This window comes from Anoplolepis gracilipes, chromosome 4 (assembly GCF_047496725.1).
Source record: "Anoplolepis gracilipes chromosome 4, ASM4749672v1, whole genome shotgun sequence".
NCBI lineage: Eukaryota > Metazoa > Arthropoda > Insecta > Hymenoptera > Formicidae > Anoplolepis > Anoplolepis gracilipes.
This window is the reverse complement of record NC_132973.1, coordinates 14638433-14658245: the sequence shown is the minus strand read 5'-3', so window position 1 is coordinate 14658245 and position 19813 is coordinate 14638433. Positions and strand designations below refer to the sequence as shown.

The 19813-nt window shown below is 30.0% G+C and overlaps 5 protein-coding genes and 1 long non-coding RNA gene across 8 annotated transcripts in view; 5 read left to right on the top strand and 1 right to left on the bottom strand.

Moving 5' to 3' along the window:
• LOC140665272 (uncharacterized) overlaps window positions 1-19813 on the bottom strand; it is an 87423-nt gene that overhangs the window by 10067 nt on the left and 57543 nt on the right. The window contains exon 4 of the long non-coding RNA XR_012046579.1: window positions 15813-15917. This is a non-coding gene — a long non-coding RNA (uncharacterized lncRNA). The remainder of the gene's footprint in view (window positions 1-15812; window positions 15918-19813) is intronic.
• On the top strand, window positions 787-3283 carry LOC140665263 (odorant receptor 10-like). Its single transcript, XM_072891147.1, has 5 exons — window positions 787-1955; window positions 2036-2135; window positions 2471-2581; window positions 2825-2980; window positions 3212-3283. Exons 1-5 carry the CDS (start codon window positions 1159-1161, stop codon window positions 3263-3265), a joined length of 1218 nt encoding a protein of 405 aa, XP_072747248.1. The 5' UTR covers window positions 787-1158; the 3' UTR covers window positions 3266-3283.
• On the top strand, window positions 4208-7225 carry LOC140664448 (odorant receptor 10-like). The gene is made up of 5 exons (XM_072889572.1): window positions 4208-5691; window positions 6352-6451; window positions 6547-6657; window positions 6841-6996; window positions 7169-7225. The coding sequence occupies exons 1-5, from the start codon at window positions 4904-4906 to the stop codon at window positions 7223-7225; spliced, it is 1212 nt and encodes a 403-aa protein (XP_072745673.1). The 5' UTR covers window positions 4208-4903.
• Window positions 7385-10076, top strand: LOC140665261 (odorant receptor 10-like). 2 transcript variants are annotated; one of them, XM_072891143.1, is made up of 5 exons: window positions 7385-8550; window positions 8722-8821; window positions 8923-9033; window positions 9192-9347; window positions 9902-10076. In XM_072891143.1, exons 1-5 carry the CDS (start codon window positions 7736-7738, stop codon window positions 9953-9955), a joined length of 1236 nt encoding a protein of 411 aa, XP_072747244.1. In that variant the 5' UTR covers window positions 7385-7735; the 3' UTR covers window positions 9956-10076. The 2 variants fall into 2 exon arrangements, with proteins under 2 accessions (XP_072747244.1, XP_072747245.1); XM_072891144.1 differs by lacking the exon at window positions 9902-10076 and having other exon boundaries at window positions 9167-9305.
• LOC140665262 (odorant receptor 13a-like) lies at window positions 10686-13180 on the top strand. Of its 2 annotated transcripts, XM_072891146.1 has the most exons (6): window positions 10686-11678; window positions 11763-11968; window positions 12253-12352; window positions 12448-12558; window positions 12850-13005; window positions 13072-13180. In XM_072891146.1, exons 1-6 carry the CDS (start codon window positions 11160-11162, stop codon window positions 13123-13125), a joined length of 1146 nt encoding a protein of 381 aa, XP_072747247.1. In that variant the 5' UTR covers window positions 10686-11159; the 3' UTR covers window positions 13126-13180. The 2 variants fall into 2 exon arrangements, with proteins under 2 accessions (XP_072747247.1, XP_072747246.1); XM_072891145.1 differs by having other exon boundaries at window positions 10689-11968.
• LOC140665257 (uncharacterized) lies at window positions 13403-19412 on the top strand. Its single transcript, XM_072891135.1, is given in 10 exon segments — window positions 13403-14527; window positions 14614-14713; window positions 14908-15018; window positions 15764-15919; window positions 18036-18211; window positions 18287-18386; window positions 18531-18641; window positions 19050-19122; window positions 19125-19204; window positions 19362-19412. Coding segments are annotated over 10 exon segments (1764 nt in total). The 5' UTR covers window positions 13403-13721.

Below are 19813 nucleotides of genomic sequence, written 5' to 3'. Positions count from 1 at the left end.
ACATATTTAATTATATATATAAATATTTAAAATTATTAATATTAATAAGAACGTTTTGTATTACACGTGTGTACAAGTTTGTTTTTCTTTATGAATGTACATTTCTATCTGTAAACATATATATAATTATATACATATATATATATATATATATGTATATAATATTTCATTATTTTTTGTTAGAATCGCGATGACATATTTAAACTTACTGCAGATAGACAATGTGTAATCGTGTAATATTAGTAGTAGTAATAGTAGTAGTAATAGTAATCGTTAATTATTAACTACAATTAATAATTACAATTTTAGAAAACAATTTATTATTTAATTTTAAATCTTTTAATCAGTTTAATAATTATTATTAGTTCACGTACGTTTAATTTCTTTAAATTAATATTTTATAATTTGTAGTTAATTGTATCAATATTTATTATACAAATAGATATTATTTTAAATTTTTCTAAACTTATTTTTATTAAATAATTTTTTTTTAAATTAACTCTTTTTTATTCTTTTATATTTTTATTTTATTATTTTTTTATTTTTTTATTTCATCAAAAATTTCATCATCAATATCAATATTATTAATAGAAACAAAAATTTTACTATTTTAGCTAATTAAAATTTCCATTATTTAAATATTTTTTAAACAATGACTACATGAAATGTATTTACTTAAGAAAGTAGTTATATAAATAAAAGAAAATGAATTTATATAGTATATTTAAAAAAAGTTAGAAGACATATTTGATAGAATAGATATTTTTCAGGCAAGATTAGTATTATAATTGTGACCTGTATAATAACTTTCTCTATAATTAAATTTTTCAAAAACTTAGACGGCACTTTTGATTATCTTGAAATTAAAAATTTTAAAAATCGAAGCTAATTGTATTTACAAAATTTACACTCACTTCCGCAAAAGTATCCTCACGATTCTCGTATAATGTGGCATCTTATTGAACTGACAAAACAAAACACCGGTCACGAACGATTATCGATTGGACATGCAAATGTCCCTCTCAGAAGTGACAAAAAATACATCAACACAAGTGTTCATTAAACTTTACTCGAAGTTGGCGCAGGCGCCTGGAACACAATCTTTGTCAGAAGGATTGACCACAGCGACAGTACGTCAGATGCGTCCGTGAAGCAATCATGACTAATCCGAAATCTGTATCAGAAAATGATGATTCGAAAAACAATAATTACAGTCTCCAAATTAATCAATGGTTCCTCAAACCAATCGGTGCGTGGCCGCAAACGGACACGTTAGGCATTGTTTGGAAGATTCTTGTGTTATTACACATTTTCACTTGTTTAATTATAGTAGCACTCATAATGATACCATGTACGTTATACGTGTTATTAGAAGAGAACGACGTCAAGTTAAAATTGGGTGCAATTGGACCACTAATTCACAGAATTATGGGCTCGGTAAATTATTGGACGTTGTTAACGCGCAGCAATGACATTCGTGATTGTATGCAACATATGGAAACTGATTGGAGACTCGTACAAAGACTCGAAGATCGCGATGTGATGCTGCAGCATGCCAAATTCGGTCGTTTCATGGCAGGGATTTGCGGTGTGATTATGCAAGGCGGTGCATTCCTGTTCAGCATAGCCAAGGCAATAAAAACTACAACTATCACTGTTGACAACGAGACTTTCACGATGCATCCGATGACGTGTCCGATTTATAGCAAGATCATCGATATAAGATTCAGTCCGGTGAACGAAATCGCTCTTGTTATACAATTCCTATCGACGTTTATAGCTAGTTGCGCTACTGTCGGTGGTTGCAGCTTGGCTGCTGTCTTCGCAATGCATGCTTGTGGTCAACTAAATGTGCTATATACGTGGCTGCACGAACTTGACAGTCCAAAGGAAGGAAATCATGTAGCTAAGCAAAAAATAGCTACTATAGTAAAACATCACTTGAGAGTGTTAAAGTATATTATTATTAAAAACATTTTAAAAGCTTTTTGCTCGAGTATACGTTGTTAACATACATATATGTATACGTTTTTAGCTTTATATCACGCATAGAGAGTATTATGAATAAAGTCTCTCTTGCGGAGTTAATGGGGTGCACAATAAGTATGTGCTTGGTTGGATATTATTCTATTATGGTATGCTAAAGACAAAAGAAAATGGATATCTCATTAGACGTACTGATAACTTTTCTATTTACTCATGAATAATATAGGCGCGGTAATTAGGAAGCTAATGTTCAAGATTATTGCAAATTTATGGCCTATTTATCGCGCTTTGGCTCTTATTCGTCCTTTCTATCACTTAATAATCGTTCTTATACATACTTTGAGCTTATTACTTTTATTACCAAACATATTTTTCTTATATATCACACATATATCATATTTCGTTAAAATGTAGAACAAATATAACAAAATAGATATATTTTATTTTTAGACGACAGATATAAGTCTATATTTCAATTTTTCAGGCTTGGGAAACGTTTGATGCAGCAAAAATAACATCTTATGTTATTGTATATTTATCAATGGGATTTAATATTTTTATATTTTGTTATATCGGAGAAATTATCTCAGAACAGGTAACATATAGATCCAAATCAAAATAATTTCATTAATTTATAATCAAAATTATTGTGTAAAATATATAATATTCTTTACGTTATTGCATATAAAATGGCCAACAGTATAGTAATTTCATTTTTAACTAAACTAAATATACGCACTCTCAAGACTTCTATTTTTAAAATAATTTATTTTTTAATCTAATTATCAAACTTTCCATTTCTTTGAAAGAGTTTAAAAATATTGATTTTGGTTGGTAGTGTAAACTCGTTGGAGAAATGGCATATATGACTAATTGGTATAAACTAGAGCACAAAACTGCACGCAATCTCGTTTTGATTATTGTACGATCGAGTAATGTAATAAAAATCACGGCGGGAAAATTATTTCAATTGTCTATTGTAACTTTTGGTGATGTAAGTAAATACGTATATACATATATCATGCCTATAATAATTTTTTTGTTAACTAAGAAAAATTAAAACATTGTGTTTTTTCGTTATTTTGTTAATTACAATGTTACACACATACGTATTATATATATATATATATATATATATATATATATATATATATATATATATATATATATATATATATATGATGTTACTTGCATAAGTATATAAAAATAGACACTATTGTTTCAGGTAATTAAAAGTTCTGTAGTATATTTAAATCTTTTAAGAACGATGACTATGTAATACATAGTCGAAAAAATAGTAGGATATATAATGTGCAAAATATATTTTGTATATAGAATAAGTAAAAAATATATTCTCATAAACTAAATAAAAATCAAAAAAATGTATTAAACTTTCTCTGACATCTATTATTATATTTAGTATCTTATTAGGTTACAGTTTCATCAATCAAAATTAAATTATTAATTTAATCAATACAAAAAGCATGAAACACACAGCTGAATGAACAACTAACGAATTGAAATTTTCTCATGTCGCCCCAAATTTATTTTCAGTCCTCATAACACGCAATGGTCTCTCAACCAGTTGAATATAAACTTCTAATAAATAATCATTGTTCAAATATTCCTCTTTGGCAATCTGTTAATATAGCAGTATAAACATTTCTACGAAGTAAGACATTTGAAATACGATGTAGGAGTGTTCATTAATTTTTAATTCATATATGTACATATACATTTGATTTATTTTTCAAAAAATACCCAAGCACTTATACAAAATTGTTTATTATCTATATTATTTTATTAGTGTAAAAAAAATATCGGGAATGTGGCATATTTGACAAACTGGTATATAAATTGCATCACAGAATTGCACTTGGTTTCATTTTGATAACTGAATGATAGAATAATACAACCGAGAGTTAAATAAAACTAAGAGAGAATAATATAACTGAGGAAATTATTTTATTTATTGTATCTTTTTGCGATATAAATAAAAAATATACATCGCTAATATAATTAATAATAAATTAAATTCTATATTGATTTAACTGCTTGATTTTATCATTAAAATTTTAAATTTTAAAATAGTAAATTGGATATTGTGTAAATAAATAAAAGAAATACAAATAAATAAAAAAGTTATTTTTTTCAGATAATTAAAACTTCTGTGGAGTACATAAATTTATTATTATACGAACGCTGACGTAAAGCAGTATAAATTACGGAAAGTAAAAAACAAAACATTTTAGATAGAATACAGATGGAATATTTTTTTCCAAATAGAATCAAAATTTAATGAATAATTATAATAATTAGGTAACTGTATATTTAATGCAATTTAAATTTGGTGCTCACCATTGTAGAGAGAAATAAGATTTGTGCGAAAGCATAGCTTTAAACTTTCAAATACTCTGCACTTTAAAGACGTTGACCCTTATACACATACAAGTTTTATTTGTATATTAAAAACTCATTCATATCTTCTTCTTTTGAGAATCAATATAAGCAGATTTATTACATTGTTCAATTTCTGATTGCCAATTTGAATTAATAAAATTGACAAATAAGAATAGAACTGATAGACACTCTCATGAATAATGCAAAGGCTTTTTATTATATTCTTTTAAATAAAGATGCAAAGAATGAAACACGATAGAATTATTCTACCAATAAAACATTGAACGAATTGCGTGACTCAGTTGTTATTGCGTGCAATCAGCTCTCTGTTGTAAAATGAATTTACCACTGCTTCAATTCGCTGTCACCATTAATATCGATTTCCCAAGAGACGCGTGTATTATTCGAAAATATAGTCGGCAAAATGCGCACGCGTTACGCTATGACTACGCTATCGCTCATCGTTTTTTTCGAATAATCATCCCTTCAATCGTGTCTGTGCGCTTGCAAAGTAAACATGAAAAGTTCCTTGCAGAATGTTCCAATATTCGATTACATAAAAGATACGGAATATAGCATACAGCCAATTCGTTGGCTCCTAAGACCGATAAGCATGTGGCCAGTACCGGAATCGTCGATTAAAGAAAAAATTCTGTCAATGGTGCTACTAATAATATGCATTTTTCTTATTGCCAGTACTTTAATACCTAGTGCGTTGGCTATTTTCCTGGATGACACCAATGTAGAGACAAAGGTACGTGATTTCGGGCCGCTCAGCAATTGGGTGCTCGCAAGTCTCAAGTACTGCTCGTTGCTGACGCATGTCGACGATATACGTCGATGTATCGAACATATTGAATCAGATTGGCGGGTCGTGACGAAAATCGAGGAGCGAGAAATGATGTTGAAGAGCGCCAGGATCGGTCGTTTCATCGCGATATTCGCCGCGACTTTGATACACAGCGGAGTGTTCTCTTACAGTATCTTCCACGCAATGACGTTGGACGAAACCGCCGATAACGTATCGATGCAATCCCTGCCTTTTGCGTTTTACGATAAAATTTTGGATACTACGACAAGCCCGACGTACGAGATAGTGTTTGCGATACAATGTTTATCTACGTTTGTAGTAAATTCTATAGTGATAGCCACTTGCTGTGTCACCTCTGTCTTTGTATTGCATGCCTGTGGTCAATTAAAGATACTGATGTCTTTGTTGGATAACCTCGTTGACAAGAACGAAAATGAAGACTCTTCGCAGCAAAAATTCGCAGTTGTCATCGAGCATCATTTGAAAGTACTTAGGTAAAAAATTAATTGAATTTAATTAAAATTTCAATTTCGCAAACTTTAAATTTACTTTACGTTTTACATGAAAATGTTATTAATTTCTTAATTATTAATTCGAATTTTTGTATGATATGTAATCAAAACGTCTTTATTTATTTTTCGATTTTAATTTAATAACCAGATATTGTTTAATAATACACGGAGAAAATTTTATATTAAAAATTACTATGATATGTAGTAACTGTGGACCATTAGGAACATTCCAAGTTAAAATGCTATGTAAAACTGTAAAAATTGACGTAATTTTTACGTAAATTATGTAAAACTGTAAAAATTGACGTAATTTTTATGTAAATTATGTCAATTTTTACAGTTTTACATAGCATTTTAACTTGGAATGTTCCTAATGGTCCACAGTTACTACATATCATAGTAATTTTTAATATAAAATTTTCTCCATGTTCATTAATTTTATATGCATTGAATAAATGTTCTTAAATATGCATCTTGATAGAACATATGCATAATATGCATTAATAAAATATTTATATACATGTGAAAAAATATGTGCAAACAATTATTATTATATTTAAACAATAATTATTAATAATTATAAACAATAATAATTATTATTTTGATATGCATTATTATGTATTTCTAAATATATTGTTATAGCTTCGTGTCTCACATAGAGAAAATTACGAATGTTGTTTGTCTCGTGGAAATAGGGGGATGCACAATGCATATGTGTCTTTTGGGCTATTATTGCATATTGGTAGGAACATGTGCACATCATGGAATTCACGTGTAACGCTTGCCATTTGTTTTTTTTTAATCTACTTTTTTGTTAAAGTAACAAATCATTTTTAGGAATGGAATCAAGAGAGCAAAGAAGGTATAGTGGCGTACGTTATAATATTGTTCTCTGTTACTTTTAATATCTTTATATTTTGTTACATTGGGGAGATTCTTTCAGACCAGGTAACTGCAACGCTGTTATATAAAATATCAGAACTATTAAAATTTTTTGTAGTTAATAAGAAATTGCATAATCTAAAGTAAAATAGTTAATTTCGCACTTGAACTTTATTGAAATTCTATACTATCGCGAACGTTTTTTTTTCCGATTTAATGGTAATAGGTATATAAAATGGGTTGTAACAGTGCGCTCAAGTTGGTGAAACCGCCTATATGACAAATTGGTATTTGTTACCTGGAAACAGTGCCCTCGGTTTTGTTCTGATAATTTTACGTTCTAGCGTCGTGGTCAAAATTACTGCTGGAAAAATGATTGAGCTTTCTCTCTCTACTTTCGGTAATGTAAGTATATGAAAATATCTCTCGATTTAGATAGATATCTAGCTCTTACGCAAATGGCATTTTATCCAATAGGTATATAGAATCTTCAAAAATAAATTGATTATTTCAAAGTTAATCACTAGCTAAATAAATATATTTTTTATAGCGACAATATGACTAATAACTGTTTCAGGTAATTAAATCTGCATTAGCATATTTAAACATACTTCGTACCCTCATTCAATATTAATAATTTTTACTTTAATAAATATTAATAATTTTTTATATGTTAAATAGAAATTGTTTGTATACATAATGAATAGTAAGCCATTAAATAATTAAATAACAATATTTCTATGAGACTATTGTATAATATTTTTCTCTGTTCCTTAAGTAAAATTTAGACATTTTGCAGGCTCTTTTAAATTTGCAATACATATTTTACTGTGTACAAATATGTTAATAAAATTAATTATTTTATCTTATTCTTTGGTAAATCATGATGCAATGTACAATGTAACTACACGCACAAAACTATAATATTCTCTGTACAAAACTCCAATTCCAAGTATCGATTACGGGTTGTTTCTACCTGTTGCCGCGGCAATGTGTTGCACATGACCATAATAATACACAATAATACATAAAGACCACCTTGCGCATTACGTATCGTTCAATATCTGCGCACGCGCTGACTGTTACTATTGTGTACGACAACGAAGAGATAGCTCAGTGAACTAGCTACCTTCGTCAGAAAATCATGGGACACAACCCCATGAATAATCCTGGCATCATTGCATCTACGTACTTGGTCGACAACGAGTATAGTATCCAGATAATACGTTGGATTCTCAAGGCAATTAATCTATGGCCACGATCTACCGACATTTCGATCGTCGAAAAAATCTATTCTAAATTTCTGATATTCGTATGCTACTTTTTGATGTTTGCCACCATGGTACCGAGTGGTCTGAGTATCCTTCTGGAATCGAAGGAGACTTTCGAGGTCAAGTTGCGTAGCATCGGTCCGCTCACCTTTTGGTTCATAGCGATAGTAAATTATTCTTGTCTCTTGATACATGTCGATGACATACACAGCTGCATAAAACACGTAAAGACGGACTGGCAGATCGTTAAAAAAACCGAAGATCGGCAGGTGATGCTGACAACCGCCAAGATAGGTAGATTCATCGCTGGCTTTTGCGCTGTGTTTATGCACAGCGGTGTATTTTCGTACAATGTTGCTCGAGGTTTTTCGAAGGACATTTTATACGTGAATAACAGCAGTGTGATGGTTCGCGCATTACCTTATCCTTTCTACAGCAAGATCCTGGACGCGCATTTCAGTCCGGCGTACGAATTCGTGTTCTTTCTACAGTGCTTTTCAACCTTCGTCGTCAACTCCGTCACAGTTGCCGCATGTGGTCTCGCGGCGGTTTTCGTGATGCACGCGTGCGGTCAACTGAGAATTTTGATCTCCTGGCTAAATAAACTCGTGGACGAACAAAATGAAGAGAAAAATTCTATAAGACAAAGGTTCGCCATCATCGTGCAACATCATCTAAGAGTGTTGAGGTAAGCTATTATTCTTAACTTTTTGTTGTATACATATTTTCTAATATTTCGCATCTCGATTATAAATTTAATTTTAATTAAAATAATAAAGTTAATTAATTAATATAATTCATGATTGAACAAGCATTATTACAAGATAATTACGATTCGATTGTGACGTTATATTTGCAGCTTTGTATCACGTACAGAAAGAATTATAAATATAATATGTCTCATAGAATTAGTCGGATGTACCATGCACATATGTCTTTTAGGATATTATTGCATTATGGTATGGATATATATATATATATATATATATATATATAATATTTATTTTCACTTTATTATTTATTCTCATTTGACTGTATATATTCTTAACATTTCTTTTAGGATTGGGTACACGATAATAAACAAAATATTGTTTCATATTGTATAATATTAACTTCGGTTACTTTTAATATTTTCATATTTTGTTACATCGGAGAGACCCTTTCCGAGCAGGTAATGTTTCAAACTAAAAATATAAGAATAGAAAATTTTATGCTACAGTAAAAAAAAATTGCCATATAGTTTATAATAATGAAATTTATTGAAATAAAAAATTGTTAGAGTTTTTTCAATTGCATTATAACAGGTATATATATAACGGCCTTTAATAGGGCGGTCAAGTTGGTAAATCTGCTTATATGACGAATTGGTATCTTTTGCCTGGGAAAACGGCTCTTGGACTCGTTTTGATTATTTTAAGATCCAACACTGCCCTTAAAATTACTGCCGGAAACATTGTTCAACTCTCATTTTCTACTTTCGGTGATGTGAGTGATGCAAAGATATAGTTCATATTTGATATATCTCTTTGAAAAATATATTTATACCTTTAAATATTTAAATATTATACATATAAATAAATAAGTCATACATACAATAACATAATATATACACGATACATTTGATTTGTGCAGATATTTTCTCCAAAATATATAATCGTGTGAAAAAATGCTTTATATATGTATTATTATATATGTACATATACATACATACACATATAAATGTAGGTATATGTTTATATATATTGATTAATAATTATTATATTGTTATATTATTATTAATAATTATATATAAACAATTTATATTATATATATATATATATTATAATATTGTAATATAAATAAATATGTCACATGCAATATATGTTACAGCATAACATGTATGTACACGATACATTTAAATTATGCAAATGATTTTTTCGATGTCATGTAAATTGACATATTTATTTATATAACATCTAAATATTTAAAAATATAAATATATTATTCAAAGAGTAAAATAAGATCTTTTTAAGTAACTGTGTAATTTCTAATCATTACAGGTAATTAAATCTGCTTTAGCATATTTAAACATACTTCGGACATTAATTACATAAACATGAATAATTACATAATCATAATGTGAGAAAACTAAACAACATAGACAATTCATTATAAAATAACAAATGTAAAAATCAAATAAATTTATTATGTAATATTTTTCTATCTTATAATAATAAGCATATACGACACAAGTCATAATATTCTTATTTATTGTTAGCAAAAATTTGTGTAAATTTTTAATATAAGTTTTAATTCTCTAACAGATATATATACACATATATATATATATATATATATATATATACATATATATATATATATATATATATATATATATATATACACATATATATATATATATATATATATATATACATATATATATATATATATATATATTATATGCAATTTTCTGAAAACTGATTAAATTTTGCAGAATAAAAATATGTCAAATCATTTCAACACAAAATTGTATATATATAAATATGTGATATAAGTCTTACTTCCAGGTTTAGAAGGTTTAGAATTAGTAACATATTAAAGTACACTCTAAAAACTCTTTTATAATTCTTAATTTTTTTAATATTAATTATAATATATTATTTAATATTAAGTATTAAATTTAATATTAAATAATTTTTAAATTTGATTTTATAAATAATATTATAGACTACTATACTCATTAAATATATAGAAGTATTTATCAATCAAATAAATCACCTCACTGTTCACATGTTGTTATTACATATTTTTTTTCATCGCATAATTACATTGTATAATTATAACTATTAATAACCATATAATTTCAAGAAACACATTTATCCACCTTTCACAGAGAGAGGTTTATCTTACTATACTTACTATGATCGTATTATCGTATATACAGAGTAAGGGAGACAAAGTAGAAAATCGTCTACTGTTTATATCAGAACATAAAGCAGGAAACGAAACCCAGCATACACATTACTCATTCCCCTTCAATCATGAATAATATCCTGAGAACTCTACTTGATGAAACTTCCTTATCCAGCCCTTCAAGAGGACTTGCACGCAACACACAATAAAGTTCCAGAAACTAGAACCTATTGAAGAGTCATTAATAATAAAATAGCGAAGTAGAAAGGGTCAATTGCGTTTATGCATGGACGCACGAATGTCCAGAGCAGATGGAAAACGCACATGCGCGTGCCCCATGATTAGTTCGCTCGTGCTCATTGTCAGTGAGTTGCATGCGCCGTTACGATTTAGTCATTTACCATGTATGATCATTCAAAGTCTTTTAAATCCGCGATGGACGGTTGGAACTATAGCATCCAACTAAACCGCTTGTTCTTGAAACCGGTCGGCGCGTGGCCTCTGGCACTTTGCGAGACGACGATGGAAAAGATCAGTTGCGTGATCTTGTCAATAATCAGCTGCTTCCTGATATGTTTTCTGCTCGTCCCGTGTACTCTTGGCACCATTCTGGTGGATACTGATCTCGATATGAAGATTAGAATGATTGGTCCAATCAGTTTTTTCCTGATGGCCGTGGTAAAACAATACATCCTCATCGTCCGCGGCGAACGCATCAGCGAATGCATCCGACACATCCGTGCGGACTGGGATAGGGTCAGAGAGGGTCACGAGAAGGACCGGGAGGTCATGTTGGAGAATGCAAAGTTTGGCAGATGGCTTTCTTTTGTCAGCGCAGCTTTCATGTATTCCGCTGGCTTCTTTTATACTACGTTGATGCCGCTTTGCGCAAAAAGAACGGAGATAATCGATAATCAGACGGTGAGATTATTGTCCTTCCCAATCTACCGCGGCCTCCTCGATCCACGAACTACTCCGTCCTTTGAAATCGCTCAATTCACGCAGACTTTAGCCGGTTACGCAATTTACACGCTCACCGTCGGTGTCTGCAGTCTAGCCGCGGTATTCGTCATGCACGCTTGCGGTCAGTTCCGGATTCTCATGTTAAAGCTGGAAAATCTGGCGGACGGAAAGGAAAGAAAGAGCACCAGTGGGAAGACGCCCAAGGAAAGACTCAACGACATTGTGCAATGTCACATTAGGATATTAAGGTAACATGATCATTAACTTCTAACTTAATGATATTTTATAATCGCGAAAACTATACATATATACACACAAGAGAGTTATATTATAAACAAAAATTCTTCTTACGAAATATCAGAATTCTCCAACATGATTTTGAATATTAAATATATAAAATAAATAAAAATTTTGTTACGTGTGAGAAAGTCTTTGCTATTAATGATTTCAATTATTGGAAACAATTATTATGAATAAAATAGAAAAAAATATTTTGGCTCTTCTTTCTATACAGTTTTCATGTAACTTACAGTTTTATAACTCGCACCGAGGAATTATTGAATGAGATTTTCTTCGTGGATGTAGTGGGATGTACGCTCAATATATGTTTTTTGGGATTCAATATGATGACGGTATGAAATATAATCGTGATTTTTTAAACGAGTAATATAATATAAAACGCTATAACAATTTTTTGTTCATGATATTTTGATGTTAGTTTTTTTAGGAATGGGAACATCGCGAAACTTTAGGAACGATGACATTCAGCTCCCTACTTATATCTTTCACTTTCAATATATTTATTCTTTGCTATATTGGAGAACTCCTTGTCGAACAGGTAAACTATAATCACATCATATAATCTTTCTGGTGCAAAAAATTATATAATTTTTGTACTAAATATAGTCATCTAATCTTCGAACAAAAAAAATTAATATTTAATATTTTAACTTTTCCGATTATTTATCATCAAGTCAGAATGTTTAGTTATATTAAATTTATTAAATTTGATTTTATAAAATAGAATCCAAATTTTTCGTCATAAAAGCCTAATGTAATATAGATAATTCCGCTAAATGCGTTCTAAGAATTGTTTTCTATAGAAAGTATCAATCAAATTTTTTAACAGTGTATACAAATTGGTACAAAGTCTTACATGATAAACTGGTATTATTTACCGAATAAAGGTGCGCTAGGTTTAATATTAGTAATGGCCATGTCCAATGCCACGATCAAACTCACAGCAGGAAAATTTATGGAATTATCTTTGGCCAGTTTTTGCAGCGTGAGTAGATAACGATATAACTATTTATCGCAAGCATAAATATTATAAATGTAAGAGACATTTCAGATTATGAAAGCAGCCATGGCTTACCTGAATTTACTTCGTACTTTTTACGTCTAATACAACACTATTATTACCAAATGTCACACATTAGCGCTAAAATATAGACTTAATATAAATTAAATATATGTTAGCATATCAATAAATCATTTTTAAGTAAATTATCATTTTATATGAACATAAGAAAAAAATAAATTTAAATTTAAGAAATTAATTAACAAGACTAAAAGCAGTGAATTTAAAATTATGTTCAGTATAATATAAAATTCTAGATTATATTATAATTAAATGTTGTGTAAAATGTATGGTAATTCAACGCACATAGTTATTCTTTATCTGTGATACTTTCAACACTGTGTTACGCACTACGGAAATATTAGAAACGCATATATCCATAAAACTATGTTAGAACTCGTCGTGAACTTCACTTCCCTACGCACTTCCAGTCATCATCGAACCCTCAGACACGCAGTGACCGGGAAAAGGGGAAAACCCCTTGCATACGCATGTATCTTCGGACTTCGTTACATATGATAGACGTAAATCGTACATGCACGCGATGACGGAATCATTATTCCCCGCGCTTGCGTCGTCTCGCGGATATCGTGACTCCGCCGTCCGCGTACTTTAGTCGGCATTTACATCCTGACGACAGTATGCGTGATCGATCCCGACTTCCGGATAAGATATACAATGTACATTACGAGAATGATATACGTTACACTATGCAGCTATGCCGGTGGATTTTGAAACCGATCGGCATTTGGCATTTTGTTTATGATCGTTCGTCGCAATACGAGAAAGTGCTTTCGATAACGCTGATCTTTGCATGCTTTTCCGTCTTGTGTTTTGTACTCGTACCTTCCGTTCCGTACACTCTACTTCGCGAGAAAGACATCAATGTTAAACTCAAGCTCTTCGGTCCGGTTGGCTTCTGTCTAACTTCCGCAATAAAGTATTGTTTCCTCGAAATGCGCGGTATGGCGATTGGAAGATGTATTAAACATGTCGAGCACGACTGGCAAGTTATGCAATATCAGAATCATCGCAAAATAATGTTGAGGAACGTATTGATGGGCCGCAGACTCACCACGTTGTGCGTGATCTTTCTTTACACCGGTGGAATGTCTTATCATATAATTATGCCGCTATCATCTATGAAGACAAATGACAACTACACGAATAGGCCATTGGTTTATCCCGGCTATGATATTTACTTCGATCCTCAAGCAAGTCCCACTTACGAGATTGTCTTTTGCATGCATTGCCTCTCCGCTATAATTCAGTATAGTGTCACGACAGCGGTGTGCAGTTTGGCAGCAATTTTTGCGACACACGCGTGTGGACAAGTGCAGATATTGATGACATTGTTGGGCGACCTGGTCGATGGTAAAAAGAGCAAGAATACCACCGTGGATAAACGTCTGAGTCTAATAACGAGGCATCATGTGCGCGTACTGAGGTGAGAATGAAAATGGGAAAAGCTCCAGGATAATTTCGATGATGCGTGCTTGTAGATTTTCGGATAGATTCATGGCGCGTTTCTAGATTTACGGCCGACGTGGAGGAAGTGTTACATGAAGTATGTTTGATGGAACTGGTGGCCGCTACTTTGATTATATGTTTACTCGAATACTATTGCATGACGGTAAGAAGAATGTAATAACCATATCAAATGATAGTGACACGATTTTTCTCTTTATTCATATAGGTTTTTATATTTAAAATTATAATAGAAATAAATTAATATAATTAATATAAATTAAAATAATAATTAAAAATATTTTTCTTTCTCATATTGATAAAAAATAAATACATAGTTGTACCTTTGAATTCTCTCAGGAATGGGAAAATAGCGACGCCGTGGCAATCTTTACGTATTTTATTCTATTAATATCTTTAACGTTCAATATTCTAATATTTTGTTATATTGGCGAACTTATTATGGAAGAGGTACCTTTTTTAATAATACTCCTAACAATAAGAATTATTCTTTTTTTCTTTAATAATATCTTATTTCTGAGTGAGCAGCAATAATCATGCTCATAAACTTACAAGGAAAGGTATGGAAGTGTCTCCCTCCGATTTTAATGCGCTTTGAATATGTTGTAATCTAGGTTAAAATAGGAAACGCGTATTTTTTTATACGTGCCCATATGGTCATTAAGATGGTGACACACTCTCTTGAGAAAAATCGGTTTTATATTTCTGAGTAAATACCGTCGAAACAGTAAGAGATATAAAAAAAAGTTTCGAATAAAAGTTTTATCGTTTTTAATGTACTTTAAAACTGCATAATCAGATTTTTTTTAAAATAAAAGGGGGATTTGGAAAAATACATTTTAGAAAATATGATTATGCAGTTTTAAAGTACATTAAAACCATAAAACTTTTATTGAAAACTTTTTTTCATATCTCTTGCTGTTTCGATGGTATTTGCTCAAAAATATAAAAACCGATTTTTCTCAAGAGGGTGTTTCATCCCCTTAACGACCGTATAAAAAAATATGTGTCTCCTATTTTGACCTAGACTACAACATATTCAAAGCGCATTAAAATCGGAGGGGAACACTTCCATACCTTTCCTTGTTAGCATTGTTGTAATCATACAAATATTAAACATAATGTTGCACATTATAATAAATATTTATATAATTTTACGATTTGTAAAATATTAATGTATACATATCTTTATTAGTACAGCAAAATTGCTTCAGCCGCGTATGAAATTAATTGGTACGACTTACCTGGTTACAAAGCTCGCGATCTTGTATTGATCATCACGATGTCTCATTATCCGCCCAAGCTTACGGCTGGCAAATTCTGTGATCTATCCCTGAATACTTTTAGCACTGTAAGTAAAAAATAATTATTTTGTTAATACTTCAATAATTATTATAATTTATATATCTATTCATATATTTTTTGTAAGATTATATATCCCGAGTATTGAAAAAACATATTTTATATTTTTAATTGCTATCACATTAATAGTTTAATATGTCTCTAAAACTCATGTTGCTTTTAGGTACTTAAAACGTCTGTGGTATATTTAAATTTGCTTCGTACAGTTACACAATGAAATATTTTTGTATTTTTTATTAGTTAATACTCTAATATCATTTATTAAACTATTATTAGTTAAATAGCAAAAATGTATAGAAAAAATTTGCCATACATATTTTTTCTCTCAACAAATTGTACATAGAAATTATACAGAAATATTATTGTATATAGAAATTGATAATACACTAATATCACATAATCGCGTGACATTTATTATTTTATCAGGTATAAAATATTCAAAATATTAATTTTATTTACTAATATTATTATTAGTAAATAAAATTATAATATTACAATACCATTGAACATAATATACCATTTGAATATTATATATATAATATATATATATATATTCAATAAATATATATATATATATATATATATATATATATATATATATATATCTTATTAATATATTATAATACATCATACTATATATTATTGTATAAAAACTATTAGAAATTATTGCACATTACGATTATATTTTAAAAGACAAATGCACAATATTATATTATATGTATATTATATTATATGTATAATAATTGCATACATATATAATTTCAAAAATCGCGAAAACATATAAATTACGATAAGTTGCGCACTTGAAAGAATAAAATTATGGACTATGCGTGCAATTACCCAGTAGACCTAGATATTCCTGAAATATTTCTAAAATATTCCTAAAATCCAAAATTAACATCTCAAGAATATTTCAAAACATTCCGGAATATTTAAAGAATGTACAGAGAATATTCAAATAAGCACAAAATGTTCTGATTTTTTATCATTTTGTATACTGTTTTACTATATTTTTTATTTCATTTTTTATGTTCCATACATATATTAAAATTTACACTAAATGTTCCTTATTACATACAGGTAAGGTTCATAGAATATTCTGAATATTTCACAATTATTTGGACGTTCTATGAACATTTTTCTACTATTCCAGGATATACAGAACTTTTGGAATACGAATGGAACATTTCAGGAATATCTACCATTTACTGGGTATGTTATAACTTGTCATGAACTTCGGCCTCCCTTCGCACTCATACATTACTGCATCCTCAAAAGCAATGACCGTAGGAAAGTCAATGAAACAATGATCGTAGAAAAATTAATCGTCTATGTATGTATGATTATGACACATAATAAACAGATATTAAACGCACGCGAAATCATTATGCCTGGCGCTTGCGTCGCGTTGCGAACATCGGGACGCCGCCGTATACCTACGAGTTTCAGTGTACCTTGCGGGTGATAGTAAACGCGATCGATCTCAACTTCCAAAAACCATGGTCGAGCACAATATACATTACAAGCACGACATAAATTACACCCTGCAACTGTGCCAATGGGTCTTAAAACCGATGGGTATGTGGCCCTTCATCTACGGTCACGCGTCGCGAAATGAAAAGCTCATATCTTCAGCACTGATCGTCACGTGCCTCTTCATTCTGTGCTTCGTCGTGATACCTTCTGGATTGCACATTTTTTTGTACGAGAAGGACATTCAAGTCAAAGTCAAGCTCTGTGGTCCGGTCGATTTCTGTCTGACTTGCACTATCAAGTATTGTTATCTCTGTGCGCGCAGCACCGCGTTCGGAAAATGCATTCGGGATGTCGAGAACGATTGGCGGACCGTTCAATATCAAGATTATCGTAAAATGATGCTTAAGGCCTCCCTGATCAGCCGCAGACTCACCATATTATGCGCAATCTTCTTTTATACCGGTGGAATGTCCTATCATACAATCCTGACGTTAACTTCCAAGCAAATTGGCGAAAACGTCACGGACAGATCCCTCACCTATCCTGGTAACACTCTCTTCTTCGATTCTCAAGCAAGTCCCGCTTACGAGATCGTATTTTGCATACATTGCCTCTCCGTTATAATTCAGTACAGTGTCACGACAGCGGTGTGCAGTTTGACAGCGATTTTTGCGGCACACACGTCCGGACAACTACAGATATTAATGACGATGTTGAACGATCTGGTCGATGGAAAAAGGAACAACAATACTACTTTGGAGAAACGTCTAGGCGATATTACGAGATATCATGTGCGAATACTGAGGTGAGTGAAGATTATCTAAATGTTTAAATGGAACGCGTTTCTAATTTCACGGATAAATGCATGATATACTTCCAGATTTTCGGCTAATGTGGAAGAAACACTACGCGAAATATGCTTACTGGAAATGGTAGCTTCCACTTTAATTATATGCTTACTCGAATACTATTGTTTAACGGTAAACAGATCATAATAATAATAATACATATCGTTATCATGATAATACAATAGTCTTTCCTAAAGTTGCACAATGCTTAGTTTAAAATTGATTGAATAAGTTTTGTCGAATTTTATGATAGTCATACATTTTTTATTTCCTTAGGAGTGGAAGAATAGTGACACTACAGTCATTTTAACCTATTTTATTCTATTGATTTCCTTTACATGTAATACACTGATATTTTGTTATATTGGCGAACTCCTCGTACAACAGGTAAATCTTTATGTCTTTAAGAATAAGACAATTTTTCACGCATTTATTTTCAATTACATTGAATGCGTCGCTTTAATTTAAGAAATTATTATACAAAAAATAAATTTTGTTATTGCTATATAAAATATAAATTTTATTATTGTAGTTGTGTGTGCTATATATTTTTAAAAGAAGTTTAAAAAAATATATTTTACTTATTTTGTTTTAATTTATTTGAATTGTAAACTGTTGTGTAAAAAATAATATCATTGATTATCACAGACATATAATTAATTGCAAATAGTACAATTTTAATTGCATAGTACAGTTTTAAAATCAATAATATGTGACATTTGTAATTTTTTAATACAGCTTTGCATATAAATGATGTAAATATATCTATATATTAATCTTTTGTAATTTTATCAGTATAATAAAATTGGTTCAGCCGTTTATAACATCAATTGGTACGATTTACCCGGAAATAAAGCTCTTAGTCTCGTACTATCATCACGATGTCTCATTATCCACCTAAACTTACAGCTGGCAAAATTATCGATTTATCTATTTACACATTTGGTGGCGTGAGTTTCTTTGTTGAAATTATTATATCAAACAAATTATTTATTTAATCTTTTCTCTTTTTCTTTCTAAAAAAACAAGATATACAATATTAAAGTATGCTTTAAATTTCAATGTTATATTATTTTTATTACATTAAAACACTTGTTACTCTTTCAGGTACTTAGAACGTCCTTGATGTACTTAAATTTGCTTCGGACAGTTACGTAATTTAAAATAATATAAAATATTTATATTTTTTATTATAGTCCTTAATAGCAAAAATTTATGCTATAAAAATATATTTTTTGCTCCTAACAGATATTATATAGAAATCAATAATAAACTATGTCCTAACTATCTTTATTATTATTTGACCCATCATAAAATATCTAGAATATTAACATTAATAAATAAACTTGTAATATTATTAGAATCAGATGTATATTTAAAATTATAATTTATTATATATATAAATAAATTAGTAACTACAAAGACCGCATTTATATTTTAAAATAGCATATAAAATGCATAATTAAATCATATGTAATGTGATGATATGTATTTTAGAAATCTCGAAACTGCATGATTTACGCATATAAATTTTAAGTACTTGAAACTGAAATTACGCA

Excerpts from the sequence above, each read along its gene's own strand:
- LOC140665263 (XM_072891147.1), top strand. The coding sequence starts at position 1,159 with ATGACTAATCCGAAATCTGTATCAGAAAATGATGATTCGAAAAACAAT. Across the intron at positions 1,956-2,035 it reads CATCACTTGAGAGTGTTAAA|CTTTATATCACGCATAGAGA; the intron begins GTATATTATTAT and ends ATACGTTTTTAG. Across the intron at positions 2,981-3,211 it reads CTATTGTAACTTTTGGTGAT|GTAATTAAAAGTTCTGTAGT; the intron begins GTAAGTAAATAC and ends CTATTGTTTCAG.
- LOC140664448 (XM_072889572.1), top strand. The coding sequence starts at position 4,904 with ATGAAAAGTTCCTTGCAGAATGTTCCAATATTCGATTACATAAAAGAT. Across the intron at positions 5,692-6,351 it reads CATCATTTGAAAGTACTTAG|CTTCGTGTCTCACATAGAGA; the intron begins GTAAAAAATTAA and ends ATATTGTTATAG. Across the intron at positions 6,658-6,840 it reads GGGAGATTCTTTCAGACCAG|TGCGCTCAAGTTGGTGAAAC; the intron begins GTAACTGCAACG and ends GGGTTGTAACAG.
- LOC140665261 (XM_072891143.1), top strand. The coding sequence starts at position 7,736 with ATGGGACACAACCCCATGAATAATCCTGGCATCATTGCATCTACGTAC. Across the intron at positions 8,551-8,721 it reads CATCATCTAAGAGTGTTGAG|CTTTGTATCACGTACAGAAA; the intron begins GTAAGCTATTAT and ends TTATATTTGCAG. Across the intron at positions 9,348-9,901 it reads CATTTTCTACTTTCGGTGAT|GTAATTAAATCTGCTTTAGC; the intron begins GTGAGTGATGCA and ends TAATCATTACAG.
- LOC140665262 (XM_072891145.1), top strand. The coding sequence starts at position 11,160 with ATGTATGATCATTCAAAGTCTTTTAAATCCGCGATGGACGGTTGGAAC. Across the intron at positions 11,969-12,252 it reads TGTCACATTAGGATATTAAG|TTTTATAACTCGCACCGAGG; the intron begins GTAACATGATCA and ends TGTAACTTACAG. Across the intron at positions 12,353-12,447 it reads TGGGATTCAATATGATGACG|GAATGGGAACATCGCGAAAC; the intron begins GTATGAAATATA and ends TAGTTTTTTTAG.